This window comes from Eurosta solidaginis, chromosome 3 (genome assembly GCF_040869045.1).
Source record: "Eurosta solidaginis isolate ZX-2024a chromosome 3, ASM4086904v1, whole genome shotgun sequence".
Taxonomy (NCBI): Eukaryota; Metazoa; Arthropoda; class Insecta; order Diptera; family Tephritidae; genus Eurosta; species Eurosta solidaginis.
The window spans coordinates 100550083-100565008 of NC_090321.1; the positions used below are offsets into that span (position 1 = coordinate 100550083).

The 14926-nt window shown below is 42.1% G+C and overlaps 1 protein-coding gene and 1 pseudogene across 1 annotated transcript; both read left to right on the forward strand.

Annotated features, from left to right (window-relative positions):
• The first annotated feature begins 2020 nt into the window (after nucleotides 1–2020).
• Impbeta11 (importin beta11) lies at nucleotides 2021–4782 on the forward strand. The gene has a single exon (XM_067772872.1). It carries the CDS (start codon nucleotides 2468–2470, stop codon nucleotides 4715–4717), a length of 2250 nt encoding a protein of 749 aa, XP_067628973.1. The 5' UTR covers nucleotides 2021–2467; the 3' UTR covers nucleotides 4718–4782.
• Nucleotides 4783–6519: 1737 nt separating this feature from the next.
• The window catches only part of LOC137245942 (importin-11 pseudogene), a 195904-nt pseudogene continuing 187497 nt past the window's right edge, over nucleotides 6520–14926 (forward strand).

Genomic DNA, 14926 nt, shown 5'->3' on the forward strand with positions numbered 1-14926 from the left:
AAGGGTTATTTTTTCAATTGCGGCCGAAGGGCGCCTACGCAGAAGGGTATACTACGCAGAAGGACATCACCACACACCCGGACTTGGCATGACGTAGCCCAGGGTTATTTTTTATAAGCGCGGCCGAAGGCCGACTATGCAGAAAGGTGTTCTACGCAGAATTACTGTGCATGGCCACGAAAAAAGGGCTTTTTCAAATTTTTGGTAAATAAAGACTAGAAAAGTTAAAGATATACATATATACATCAGATGAGATATTTTGATTTGAAAAATTCATAATTTCGCCTTTTGACATGGAATTACCCCCAAACCTTTCATTTGCACCAACAAAGAAATATACCGTTGGAATCAGCATAAAAATATCTATAAAGTCCGATTTTTTATTTTTTTTTTTGACAAATGTATGTATTCTGCACTTGTTCTAAAATGAAAATTCCAAATATTTGCCAGCATCTCTTTTTTTCGATAAATTGAAGACGTATTCTCTTCTATTGTAATATATTAAATTGCAACATATTCAGTAAATTACAAAAACAATGTAATTGTATGTTTATTTAAATTTATGTTGAGCCGTCATCGCCTTGTATTAATCCTAACAGAGAACAACAAAAGTTATCATCAACGTTGCAGAGCTGGCAACACTGTTCACTTTCATGTGTTTTCATTTCAACAGAAATTTGTTGCAATATTTGTTTTGATATTTTATAAGTAAATTAGTGAAATTTAACATAATTTTTTCGTTAATTCGTGCAAGCTAGATTATGTTCCCTACAAGAATACTGACTATCATATGACTATCATCTGATTGTCAGCAATGTCAACCTAACGATCAGCGCCTCATACAAACTTTCTATCACAAACTTAAGGGGACTTGCGCAAATGTGATGTAAACAACTGTGTACGTGTGAGTTGTTGTCTCCTTCTTATACACCAACATGGCCTACTGATTAAGTATATAGCCGTACTGCTCACTCTCATTCATTTTCCTGGATCAGTGCTGACACCCTAACTATCAAAAAGTGTCATAAATGATAGTTTACTGTAGATATCAAGTTTGACTGTTATACTATCATAAATAACCATTATTATATTCCGCCAAAAATGAAACAATGCTTTTTGCTTTTTATTTACTTTATTTCATTACGTTTTTAATTTTGTACGTGATAAAAGCATATGTGTTTCTTATTTGTTTAAAATAAATAGTTTTATAAGAATTCGAGTTCAGAATGTTCAATTTAAATTCAGAAAATAACAAAACAACAGAAGAGCGCTTTCCTCATGCGGAAACACATTTAAAAATGAATCACCACTAACCACTATTATTTTTCGCGTATCAATTTTTTTAGTGCGCCCCACACATTCCGACAGCTTTTGGTATTTTTTAATATTATTTTCGATTTTTTTTTCTTTTAGCATGGAGCTTTGAAATGCTCTCTTTTTCATTTTTTAAACTTATTTTTTATATGGTTTTCGTCGGTTGAAAATGGCGGAATTTAAAAAATAACAAAACAGCCGTGATAATCATTTGATTGTCATATGACACTCAGTAGTGACCATGGCGCAACGATACAAGGTGGCAGCATGGAACAGCTGATTATACCCTTTTTTTATTTGATTTGATATATCAACTTCCGGTGCCGCACGATTTTGACATTTCTCCATCGAATTTACAAAAACAAAGTACATGGAATTTTTATTTATGTTTGTAGGTCTATCACCATGCTGTCACCTTGTATCATTCCGCTATGGTAGTGACAACATGATTAAATCGGATGAACTGTTCTCGCATACAAAAAATTCCGTTGAGAATTATGTATCTGTTTCACATGCATAATGGTATCTGCTGTATGTTCTTTTGTTCTGTACCAGGTGTCCCAGTTTGAGTCCTTTTTCATGATTATAGGCTGTCGTTGGGAACTTGCGGACATGATGATGACATGACAGATGTGAAATTTACGCACACGTGAATTGTGATAGGCTGATGTCGCGCTGTTTTTCATTTTACTCATACGGCGAAAGGCTAAGCAGCGACATCTATTTTTGAAAAAGTAGGTTTATTAAAGGCCGCTCTGCCAACCTAAAAAGAAGTAATTAACAAATTATCTGGCTCACAAATTGAACCAGACTTCTATCTGGATTTATCTGGCTCAAATCGTTGTTGCTGCATTTACATGCAAAATTATTTATCTGGCTCAGTATTTTGCCACCGGATGACGGCAATTAAAAACATTGATGTATCGATAGAAACCCGATGTTCCACCACTAGTCACCGCTATTAAGAAATAATGAGAGGCAAAATCAATTTGGCTAAAGAATTAACCATCGCCATGTAAAAAGTTTTCGAGTTTATAATTCATTTTCGTTTGCACTTACCTGATTATCGCAACCCATGTATTATTAATAAGCTGTCGACGTATATTTTATATGTTTATGATCGTATAAATTGCCCAACCCACAAACGATAAATATGGAGGTGCCTTCGCCGGAGATATTAGTGTGTCAAACCCTGCGTGCTGCCACAGATTCAAATCATGACGTGGTTCGAAAAGCGGAGGCACAGCTGTTAGAATGGGAACTGCAACCAGGTTTTTTTCTAACCCTGGCACGCTTTTCTGTTATGCATGCTGGCAACGAAGGCGATTCACAATCTTCACATATTGATTTAAATGTCCGTTGGATGGCAGCAGTATATTTGAAAAACGGTATTAATAAATATTGGAGGCGTAATATGAAGCATGAACTTCCTAATGAGGAGAAGTTGGAGATTCGTAATATACTTTTGAAAAATTTTAGTTCGGAACCCGTGCCTCAAGTTGCTTTACAAATTGCTGTTCTTATAGCGCGTATTGCCCGTATCGATTGTCCTCGAGATTGGCCAGAGCTGATTCCACAATTAGTTAAGCAGTTACAAATGTGCGCTCAAACTGATAGTAATGACGGCGAACAACAGCGGGTTTTGCTTGTATTCCATAATGTCGTAAAGGCGCTGGCGTCACGTCGAATGATGGCGGAAAAGAAAGTTTTCGAAGATCTTGCTGGAAATCTATTCGTGTATATGCAAGAGTTATGGGATGCTTTCACAACTAACTTTTTTCAACAACTCAAAACTGCGTCTATGAGTGCAATATCTACACTAGAACGTGCATTGCTCTGTTTACGTATTTTGCGGAAGCTAGCTGTTTATGGTTTTCCAAGACCTTTTAAAATTGAATACTGTATGCGGTATGTGGAAGAACTATTTACGCGTCTGAAACAATGTTTGGAATGTCGATATGAACTGCAGCATCTTGGAGCTGAAGAACAGATAATACGTTTGTTAGAGAAGTTTATACTAAAACAGATTAAAACACTGAATGAATTTCAAGATATGCACCCTTCATCGTTTGCACGTTTTGTTCCCATAGCTTTAGATTTTAGCTTTGATCATGTCTTCCATGAACGTGCACGTTTAATATTTACTGAAAACGTAATAAATTTCAGCAATTTTGCAATACACTGCATTAACCTTATGAAAGGAATTATGATGTGCAGTGCTTATGCGAACGCTGCAACTACTGGTGACCTACTAGTGGCTGAGCCTAATCCTGCTCCACATATAGCACTCTCGAATTTTTTCATAAATGAGCGACTGTGTTATATTTGCGATAAAATTATAACTCATTACTTTTTGTTAACGCAAATGGAGCTTGACCAGTGGGTTGAGGATCCCGAGGCGTTTGCACAAGATGATAGTGGGGAGAGCTGGAAGTATGCTCTCCGACCTTGCATTGAATCATTTTTCCTCACATGCTTTAGCCAATATCAGACACAAATGACTTCCGAGGTAGTCAAGTATATTCGCAAAGCTCAGCAAATCGTTTTGTCTCCCATATCTGATCTTAAAGATATACTTTTAAAAGATGCCATATATAATGCCACAGGATTGGCTTCATTTCATTTTTTCAATGATATCGACTTTGATTCATGGTTTAGTAATCAACTATTGTCCGAACTGCGAATAGAAAGTGACAGATTTCGTATACTTCGTCGTCGTATTATTTGGTTGGTTGCGGAATGGTCGGCAGTAAAATTTTCACGAGATCTGCGTCCATTGGCATACGAAGCATGCTTACATTTACTTCGACCAACTGAGGATATGTCTATACGTCTAGCAGCATCTCGAACGCTATCCACATTGATTGGTGACTTCGAGTTTGCGCCAGAAGCTTTTCTTTGCTATCTGGAACCAGCGTTCAACGCATTGTTTGTGCTGTTGGGGGAGGCGAGAGAATGTGACACTAAAATGAATGTACTGACAATAATGTCTTGTATTGTGGAGAAAATGAGCGATCACATTGAACCGCAAGCAGATAACCTTATATCATATTTGCCAATTTTATGGAAGGAAAGTGAAGATTACAACATGTTAAGATGTGCTATAATTTGTACGCTGCAGCAGATAGCCAAAGCATCACGTGATATACCAGAATCTATGAAACCATTTCTATACAATGTTATACAGCTTAGCACTGACCTTCAGGTAATATTACACATGCATATACAAACGAATTTTAGTAAAATTTTTGAACAAGTTAAGAAAAAAAAGGAGTGTATAAGTATTGGGATTACCGAACATTATGCAGTATCGTTTCTAGAAATAGAATCACTGGTTTTGTTTTGTGTTAACAATGCTTCGCCCCATTCAATGGTGCGAACACTGTTATTGCTGTTGTTGTAGCAATGCTTCACCCCACCTACAAGCCGCGGCGATTGTCATCAATATCCTCTAACGGGAGTCTAAGGAAACTTGCCGTTTCAACAGGGGTGGACCATAAGGAAAGGGGTGTTAGAGACGTTGGTTCCACATTACAATTAAAGAGATGGTTCGTGTCATGTGGGGACACATTGCTATCGGGGCATACATTTTGTATGTCGGGGTTGATTCTGGATAGGTAAGGGTTTAACCTGTTACAGTATCCAGAACGAAGTTGAGCAAGAGTGGCACGCGTTTCCCTGGGGAGTATGCGTTCCTCTTCCACAAGTTTTGGGTACTTTTCTTTGAGTACTGGATTCACCGGGCAATTCCTGACATAAAGGTCCGACGCCTGTTTGTGGAGTTCACCAAGGACCTGCTTGTGTTTTTTCGCTTCATACGACTGGGTTCTCAGGTGCTGTATTTCCTCAAAATGCTTACGGAGATGACTCCTTAAGCCCCTAGGCGGTGCTGGTTCATCAATCAGATGTCTGTTGGAATGCTCCGGTTTCTGGGTATTGTTGTTGTTGTTGTAGCGATAAGGTTGCTCCCCGAAGTCTTTGGGGAGTGTTATCGATGTGATGGTCCTTTGCCGGATACAAATCCGGTACGTTCCCGTACCATAGCACCATTAACCAGACCATCTCGGGAACGATATATGTGGCCACATTAAACCTTCAGGCCATTCCCTCCCTCCCTACCCCCAAGTTCCATGAGGAGCTTGGGGTCGCCAGAGCCTCGTCTGTTAGTGAAACAGGATTCGCCGCGGATAGGTGAGGTTGACAATTGGGTTTGGAGAAGCTATATATTGCGCTGGCAACCTGAATGTTTGCGCTACACAGCCCCTTGAATCTGGTATTTTAGTTGCCTCTTACGACAGGCATACCTACTGTGGGTATATTCTGATCCCCGAACCCGCTGGGGTTTCTGGGTATTCAACAGGAACTGTTTGGTCAGCATCTCACATCTCTCCCTGATGGGGAGTATTCTCGCCTCATTATGCAGATGGTGTTCTGGGGACATAAGAAGACAGCCCGTGGCAATTCTGAGAGCAGTATTTTGGCAGGCCTGTAGCTTCTTCCAGTGGGTAATTTTTAGGCTTGGCGACCATATCGGTGACGCGTAGCACGTAATCGGCAGGCTAATTGCTTTGTATGTAGTCATGAGCGTTTCTTTATCTTTCCCCGATGCCTGCCGACCACCCAGATAATTTGCGGTCCACCTTTTAAGACATGGGGGAAGGGTAGACCCTTCCAGGTCTTGCAGTAACGAGCCATGGTTGACCGTATCAAAAGCTTTTGATAGGTCTAGCGCTACGAGTACTGTTCTATGGTGGGGGTATTGATTTAAACCGCAATTTATCTGGGTGCTAATGGCATTTAGCGCGGTGCTAGTGCTATGGAGTTTTCTAAAGCCATGCTGATGAGAGGCTAGCTGCAAATTTGCTTGGAAATAAGGGAGCAAAATGGGTTCAAGCGTCTTTGCTACTGGCGATAGGAGAGATATCGGACGATACGACTCTCCTATATTAGCTGGTTTCCCAGGCTTTAGTGGCGGGACAAAGGTGGAAAGAGACAGCTTGAAGACATGCGCTAAATATTTGAAACCCTCTTTCCCTAGGCTTTAAAGCATCGGCATGGCTATGCCGTCTGGCCCCCTGCTTTGGGTGGTTCAGCGCGACCAATGGCGTCCTCAACCTCTTTAGCGGTGATGGTGATTGGTGACGCGCTGTATTTGTGTTTATGTGCGTGTCTATTGGCTCTCCGTCTAAATTAAATTAAAATTAAATGGAGCTTGACCAGTGGGTTGAGGATCCCGAGGCGTTTGCACAAGATGATAGTGGGGAGAGCTGGAAGTATGCTCTCCGACCTTGCATTGAATCATTTTTCCTCACATGCTTTAGCCAATATCAGACACAAATGACTTCCGAGGTAGTCAAGTATATTCGCAAAGCTCAGCAAATCGTTTTGTCTCCCATATCTGATCTTAAAGATATACTTTTAAAAGATGCCATATATAATGCCACAGGATTGGCTTCATTTCATTTTTTCAATGATATCGACTTTGATTCATGGTTTAGTAATCAACTATTGTCCGAACTGCGAATAGAAAGTGACAGATTTCGTATACTTCGTCGTCGTATTATTTGGTTGGTTGCGGAATGGTCGGCAGTAAAATTTTCACGAGATCTGCGTCCATTGGCATACGAAGCATGCTTACATTTACTTCGACCAACTGAGGATATGTCTATACGTCTAGCAGCATCTCGAACGCTATCCACATTGATTGGTGACTTCGAGTTTGCGCCAGAAGCTTTTCTTTGCTATCTGGAACCAGCGTTCAACGCATTGTTTGTGCTGTTGGGGGAGGCGAGAGAATGTGACACTAAAATGAATGTACTGACAATAATGTCTTGTATTGTGGAGAAAATGAGCGATCACATTGAACCGCAAGCAGATAACCTTATATCATATTTGCCAATTTTATGGAAGGAAAGTGAAGATTACAACATGTTAAGATGTGCTATAATTTGTACGCTGCAGCAGATAGCCAAAGCATCACGTGATATACCAGAATCTATGAAACCATTTCTATACAATGTTATACAGCTTAGCACTGACCTTCAGGTAATATTACACATGCATATACAAACGAATTTTAGTAAAATTTTTGAACAAGTTAAGAAAAAAAAGGAGTGTATAAGTATTGGGATTACCGAACATTATGCAGTATCGTTTCTAGAAATAGAATCACTGGTTTTGTTTTGTGTTAACAATGCTTCGCCCCATTCAATGGTGCGAACACTGTTATTGCTGTTGTTGTAGCAATGCTTCACCCCACCTACAAGCCGCGGCGATTGTCATCAATATCCTCTAACGGGAGTCTAAGGAAACTTGCCGTTTCAACAGGGGTGGACCATAAGGAAAGGGGTGTTAGAGACGTTGGTTCCACATTACAATTAAAGAGATGGTTCGTGTCATGTGGGGACACATTGCTATCGGGGCATACATTTTGTATGTCGGGGTTGATTCTGGATAGGTAAGGGTTTAACCTGTTACAGTATCCAGAACGAAGTTGAGCAAGAGTGGCACGCGTTTCCCTGGGGAGTATGCGTTCCTCTTCCACAAGTTTTGGGTACTTTTCTTTGAGTACTGGATTCACCGGGCAATTCCTGACATAAAGGTCCGACGCCTGTTTGTGGAGTTCACCAAGGACCTGCTTGTGTTTTTTCGCTTCATACGACTGGGTTCTCAGGTGCTGTATTTCCTCAAAATGCTTACGGAGATGACTCCTTAAGCCCCTAGGCGGTGCTGGTTCATCAATCAGATGTCTGTTGGAATGCTCCGGTTTCTGGGTATTGTTGTTGTTGTTGTAGCGATAAGGTTGCTCCCCGAAGTCTTTGGGGAGTGTTATCGATGTGATGGTCCTTTGCCGGATACAAATCCGGTACGTTCCCGTACCATAGCACCATTAACCAGACCATCTCGGGAACGATATATGTGGCCACATTAAACCTTCAGGCCATTCCCTCCCTCCCTACCCCCAAGTTCCATGAGGAGCTTGGGGTCGCCAGAGCCTCGTCTGTTAGTGAAACAGGATTCGCCGCGGATAGGTGAGGTTGACAATTGGGTTTGGAGAAGCTATATATTGCGCTGGCAACCTGAATGTTTGCGCTACACAGCCCCTTGAATCTGGTATTTTAGTTGCCTCTTACGACAGGCATACCTACTGTGGGTATATTCTGATCCCCGAACCCGCTGGGGTTTCTGGGTATTCAACAGGAACTGTTTGGTCAGCATCTCACATCTCTCCCTGATGGGGAGTATTCTCGCCTCATTATGCAGATGGTGTTCTGGGGACATAAGAAGACAGCCCGTGGCAATTCTGAGAGCAGTATTTTGGCAGGCCTGTAGCTTCTTCCAGTGGGTAATTTTTAGGCTTGGCGACCATATCGGTGACGCGTAGCACGTAATCGGCAGGCTAATTGCTTTGTATGTAGTCATGAGCGTTTCTTTATCTTTCCCCGATGCCTGCCGACCACCCAGATAATTTGCGGTCCACCTTTTAAGACATGGGGGAAGGGTAGACCCTTCCAGGTCTTGCAGTAACGAGCCATGGTTGACCGTATCAAAAGCTTTTGATAGGTCTAGCGCTACGAGTACTGTTCTATGGTGGGGGTATTGATTTAAACCGCAATTTATCTGGGTGCTAATGGCATTTAGCGCGGTGCTAGTGCTATGGAGTTTTCTAAAGCCATGCTGATGAGAGGCTAGCTGCAAATTTGCTTGGAAATAAGGGAGCAAAATGGGTTCAAGCGTCTTTGCTACTGGCGATAGGAGAGATATCGGACGATACGACTCTCCTATATTAGCTGGTTTCCCAGGCTTTAGTGGCGGGACAAAGGTGGAAAGAGACAGCTTGAAGACATGCGCTAAATATTTGAAACCCTCTTTCCCTAGGCTTTAAAGCATCGGCATGGCTATGCCGTCTGACCCCCTGCTTTGGGTGGTTCAGCGCGACCAATGGCGTCCTCAACCTCTTTAGCGGTGATGGTGATTGGTGACGCGCTGTATTTGTGTTTATGTGCGTGTCTATTGGCTCTCCGTCTATCTTTGTCGACCGTGGGATGCATTATATATTGTCGGCAGAAAGCGCTCGCACATTTTTTCGCATCCGACAGCACTTTGTCGCCAAAGGCGATGGAAACTTTGTCTTTTTGCTTAGTCGGATTCGATAGGGACTTTACGGTGGACCATAGTTTACCCACACCGGTAGAGAGGTTACAACCTCTTAGGTGCTCCTCCCATTTCGCCCGCTTGTGTTCGTCCACAAGCAATCTGATGCGTTGGTTTATATCCCTTATTTGGGGGTCGCCTGGATCAAGCTGTCTTATAAGGTCACGTTCTCAAGCTAAGTTTGCGGCCTCCGCCGGGAAGTGGGGCCGGATTTCGGGAATTCTCCCGGCGGGAATGAAACGTGCCGAGGCGGATTCAATGACCTTACGGAAGGCACGCTCCTCTTGGCGGACATCAGTCGGGATAGGGAGGCAGCAAAGCGGTTGTCTGTAAAGGATTTATATTCTTCCCACTTTCCTTTTTTGCAGTTTATGAAAGTGCGTTTTTCGGTGACGATGAAGTCGGCGGTACGCTCGAGCGAAATAAGTATAGGCAGGTGGTCGGATGCCAATGTTACCATCGGCTGCCAGTTGACGCAGTTTACGAGTTCTGCGCTCACGATTGAGATATCATGCGAACTGTGACAGCTTCCTACCATACGAGTGGGGGCGTCTCCGTTTATTGTGCAGAACGTCGTTTCTTCTATTTGATCCACCAACATCTCACCCCTACTGTCCGCCCGCATATTTGAGTGCCATAGATCGTGATGGGCATTGAAATCGCCTAAGATAATGCGATTGATGCCAGTGAGTAAGACTCTAATATTAGGGCGGTATCCACTGGGGCAACAGGTGGCAGGAGGGATGTAGATGTTGATGATTTCTAGGTTTGCATCGCCTGACCGGACAGACGTTCTAAGACATCAGGATCAAATATATAATATTGCACAGTGGTGTATGATAAACGCGAGGCCGCCTCCATTTCCGCTCTCGCGGTCTTTCCTGTGGACATTATACCCAGAGCAGGTCTGCAATGCAGATCTTGCTGTGAGTTTAGTCTCTTGAATCGCAGCTATGCGGATGTTGTGCCGCTTCATGAAATCGACTATCTCCGTTATGTTGTTGTTGTTGTAGCGATTAGGTTACTCCCCGAAGGCTTTGGGGAGTGTTATCGATGTGATGGTCCTTTGTCTGATACAGATCCGATACGCTCCGGTAACACAGCACCATTAAGGTGCTGGCCCGACCATCTCGGGAACGATTTATATGGCGACATTAAACCTTCAGGCCATCCCTCCCTCCCCACCCCCAAGTTCCATGACGAGCTTGGGGTCGCCAGAGCCTCGTCTGTTAGTGAAACGGGATTCGCCGCTCGAAGGTGAGGTTGACAATTGGGTTGGAGAAGCTATATATTGCGCTACACAACCCCTTGAATCTCCAATCGCTATCTCCGTAATCTTCCCAGTTAGTTCATTACAGTTTAACTGCAGAATTCTGAAGAGGATAAGGGGAGACGCCGCCAATCTGGGGGTAAGGGACGGGTGACTACGCCTGGGTTGTGGATGGCCAGAACGCAATTGCTGTTGTGGCGCTGGGACTGGGCGTCCTTGGGCAAGCATTGGGGTACCCGGATGATTTGGGTTTGCGACCTGGCAACATGGCGCGATGAAACCCGTCGGGGGGTTGCCGTCGCGGAGACCAGAACATGTAGGAAAGTGGCACCACCCAAGGCAGGAGCTGCATTGGGCGGATGTCGCAAACATATATATCCTGTACTGGCAAACGGTGCAAACGGAGGTAGGGACTAAGAGTCTGTTTCCCTGACCTACACGATTGATACGATTGACGGGTGCGAACACTCACATTTCATTGTCATCAAAGTCATCTAACAGGAGACGAACAAAACTATAAGTTTTGACAGGGCTACACTTCCCAATTCAGCCGGTTCTATATACCGGAGCGACTCGGGGGATTTTTCCCGACCAAGGGCTGTCATTTCAGTGTAACCCCATTTAATTTGTTGCGTCCCTCCAACGAATTGTCATCCTCCCAGCAGGTCCTTGCATCGGGACAACGCCAGACTCTCCTGCTCCGGGAAGGTATCGAACTCAATCTGGGTCCTACACCTGACCCCGGTCCTGAGAAATGGTTTTGATGCGTTTGCCGGAAAATAATTCTTTTAATTTAATTCAATTTAATTTATTTATTATTACGGATTTTTAGACCTAAAACTTAAACTACTAAATACAATTCAATATTACAATCACTTAGTTCTATTGAATATGCTGTCGGAAGCCATATGATTCCAATCTGCATATTTACTAGCATGCCAAAGGGACGAGTCTGGGAGCCACTATTTTAAGGGAGGTTGGAATGGACGCGTTTCCAATCCTCCAGTGCTCTCAGCATAAGGCAACAAAATTTGGAACATATTTTTCGTTTATGTTGGTATTTTAAGCTGCCGGAATGTATTAGTCTCCGATCAACACAGTTAAACATGTATTAGGATGTTGGAAATAATGTGTATCCAATCACCCCTAAACTTTGTTTAGTAATGACGCTGTCGGAATGCATGAAGATTCCGATCAGCACAGCTCAACATATAATGGAAGGTTGAAAAGGACGTGTTTCAAATCCCCCCTGTTCCAACTTTTGTTTGGCCTTATTTTCGTTACACATGTTGTTGTTATATTGATGCTGTCGGAATACAAGTGATTCCGATCAGCAACAGTAAATATCGGCTGAAAGTACTGAATTCCAGCGAAATAAGTTGTTGGAACGGTTTGGATTTACAGTTGGCTACCGATTTTCTTTTGCTTAGGGCCGGCTGCATTGTATTTTGATGCTTCCGCTATTATTTGTATTTTATTAAATTTTTTCCTAACACAACAATTTGACAAAATTATTTTATAGTGCTAGTCAGAACAGTGACAGAACAAAGGCGAAAATTCAAAAAAAATTTTCAATAACTTAGATAAACAATAGATAATTTGTAAAATAAGACTTAATGGTTACAATAAATTTTAGGGACACAGAACAGAAATAAGAATAGAGGGGACATGCAAGGGTAGGTAGTACAGTAATAATATTAGGTTCTATCCTTTGAGGAAATAGGAGGTGGCAAGAAAAACGGATAGAAGATCAGTAAAGAAAGTCAATTGAAGAAGGAGAGGTGAGTCAATTGAAGAACAAAATTAATTCTTTTTTGAAATGCAGTGCATTACTTATTTGTCTTATTCTGGCTGGAAGGGAGTTCCAAAGACGGATCGAAGTAACGAAGAATTGGCGTTCAGAAATTAGCATACGGTGTTTAACATGTGCAAGAACCATTGTCCTCGTAGAATGAAGGAATTGAAGTCTTCGATATAGGTAATAAGGCTCCTTCGTGTAGATTATCTTATGCAAGGTAATAAGTGTTCTAAACTTTAAAAGATTGTCAAAAGAAATGTTTAGCAACTTTGCAGAATAACAGGAAACGTGATCAAGTCTATTCAGCCCGTAAACGTATCTAGCAATGTTATTGTAGGCAACATTAAGCTTCTTTTTACTCACAACGTCACAGTTAGAAAAAATCTCACAGCCGTAGAGGAGCGTAGGTATTAAGTACGCTTTGGATAAAAAAAAGTCGAATATGTAGCGGAGTGAAATACTGTGTCAACCACAGTGTACGGAGCACCGTACACTTTTCCTACGGTTATAAAAATATGGTCTCTCCAGGACAATGTTTTGTTAAAAACTATGCCAAGATTTCTTGCCGTGTCAACATATTCTATAACAGAATTTTCAAACATAATATTGTTTAAGCTATTTGTAGCTAGCGGCTTTCTACGGATAACAATGCACTTCGACTTTCTAGGATTTAGAAATAAACCATTCATGGAAGCCCATACACCTATTTGACTAAGGTCTTGATTCAAGTTACTTATACATAAACTCATACAATCGACAGGACAGCACGTATACAATTGAACATCGTCAGCATAGATGTGGACGTCACAATACTTAAGAACACGAGGCAGGTCATTAATGTACAAAACAAACAACAAAGGGCCAAGGATTGACCCTTGGGGTACACCACGCGAAACGTCTAACAAGTTTGACTTTCTATTATCTACACATACTGTCTGCGTTCTGCCGTCTAGATAAGATCTGATTAGGTTGGTTGCATGACTGGAAAAATTAAACATGTTTTCCAGCTTTTTACATAGTAGGGTATGGTCAACAGATTCAAAGGCTTTAGAGTGGTCAAGAAGGGTTAGGAAAGGCGTAAAGTTATCATCTATGCGCTCCCGTATATCTTCTACCACAGAAATAAGTGCCGTAGTACAGCTCTTTTTTGGTCTGAAACCGGACTGATGGTCCGTTAAAAGTTTATTTGCATGCACATATGTGGCGATCTGCCCATGTAGGATACTCTCAACGACCTTCGACAGAAAAGGCAGTATGGCTATCGGCCTGTACTCTTTGTTTTGTTTGGCAATGGGTATAACTTTAACAGCTTTCCAACATTTTGGAAAGACAGAGGTGGTTAGGATAGAGTTTATTAAATAGGTTATATGGGGCAGGATTACGGGTAGAATAATTTTCACAAATTTTGCACATATTCCGTCTAAGCCTATAGCGGTGGACTTCACGGAAAGTATGGCTTTCAAAACATCACAGTCATCAACACGAACAAACTCGAGGGGGGCGCAACATATAGCTTCTCCAAACCCAATTGTCAACCTCACCTATCCGCGGCGAATCCTGTTTCACTAACAGACGAGGCTCTGGCGACCCTAAGCTCCTTATGGAACTTGGGGTTGGGGAGGGAGGGGATGGCCTGAAGGTTTAATGTGGTCACATAAATCGTTCCCGAGATGGTCGGGCCAGCACCTTAATGGTGCTGTGGTACCGGAGCGTACCGGATCTGTATCCGGCAAAGGACCATCACATCGATAACACTCCCCAAAGCCTTCGGGGAGCAACCTTATCGCTACAACAACAACAACAACAGCATCAACATTTACACGATCACCGTAGTTGTCAATACATACATTAGCAGCAGAGGGAGGTAACTTTAAAAAACTATCATTGATATCGTTAACATCTACATCAGGGGGGACAGAGAGATCGGCCTTGGATTTGCCAATTCCAATTTTCTTGATCCTATTCCAAGTTTCTTTTGAATTTAAAGCGGTGCTGAATTTATTTTCGTAGAAATGTACTTTAGCCGATCTTATGGCTTTATTGGCAGTGACTCGTGCAGCTTTACCATTCCCTTTTCCCGCTCCCGTACCGTATATGTCATGTAAAAAATAAAAAGAAAAGGCTTTATCTTTTCGGAAGGGTTTTACAGTGCTCCAGTAAACTTTTTTTAAAATGTGTTTCAGCTATTACTACTTTTTATGTGATTAGGAAGTTTATTGAAATATTTCAGGCCTTTGTAAAATATATTTTGCTTGTCCACTTCTGTTTTGAAAAGAGGTAATCTAAAATTATTGTTTTCTCTGATTACGTATGAATGTGTATTATTTACGTATATAAGCTTTTCGCTGAGGTATGTTGTTGTTGTTTTTGTAGCAGTGCTTCGCCCCATC

Coding starts and splice junctions, on each gene's coding strand:
- Impbeta11 (XM_067772872.1), top strand. CDS start 2,468: ATGGAGGTGCCTTCGCCGGAGATATTAGTGTGTCAAACCCTGCGTGCT.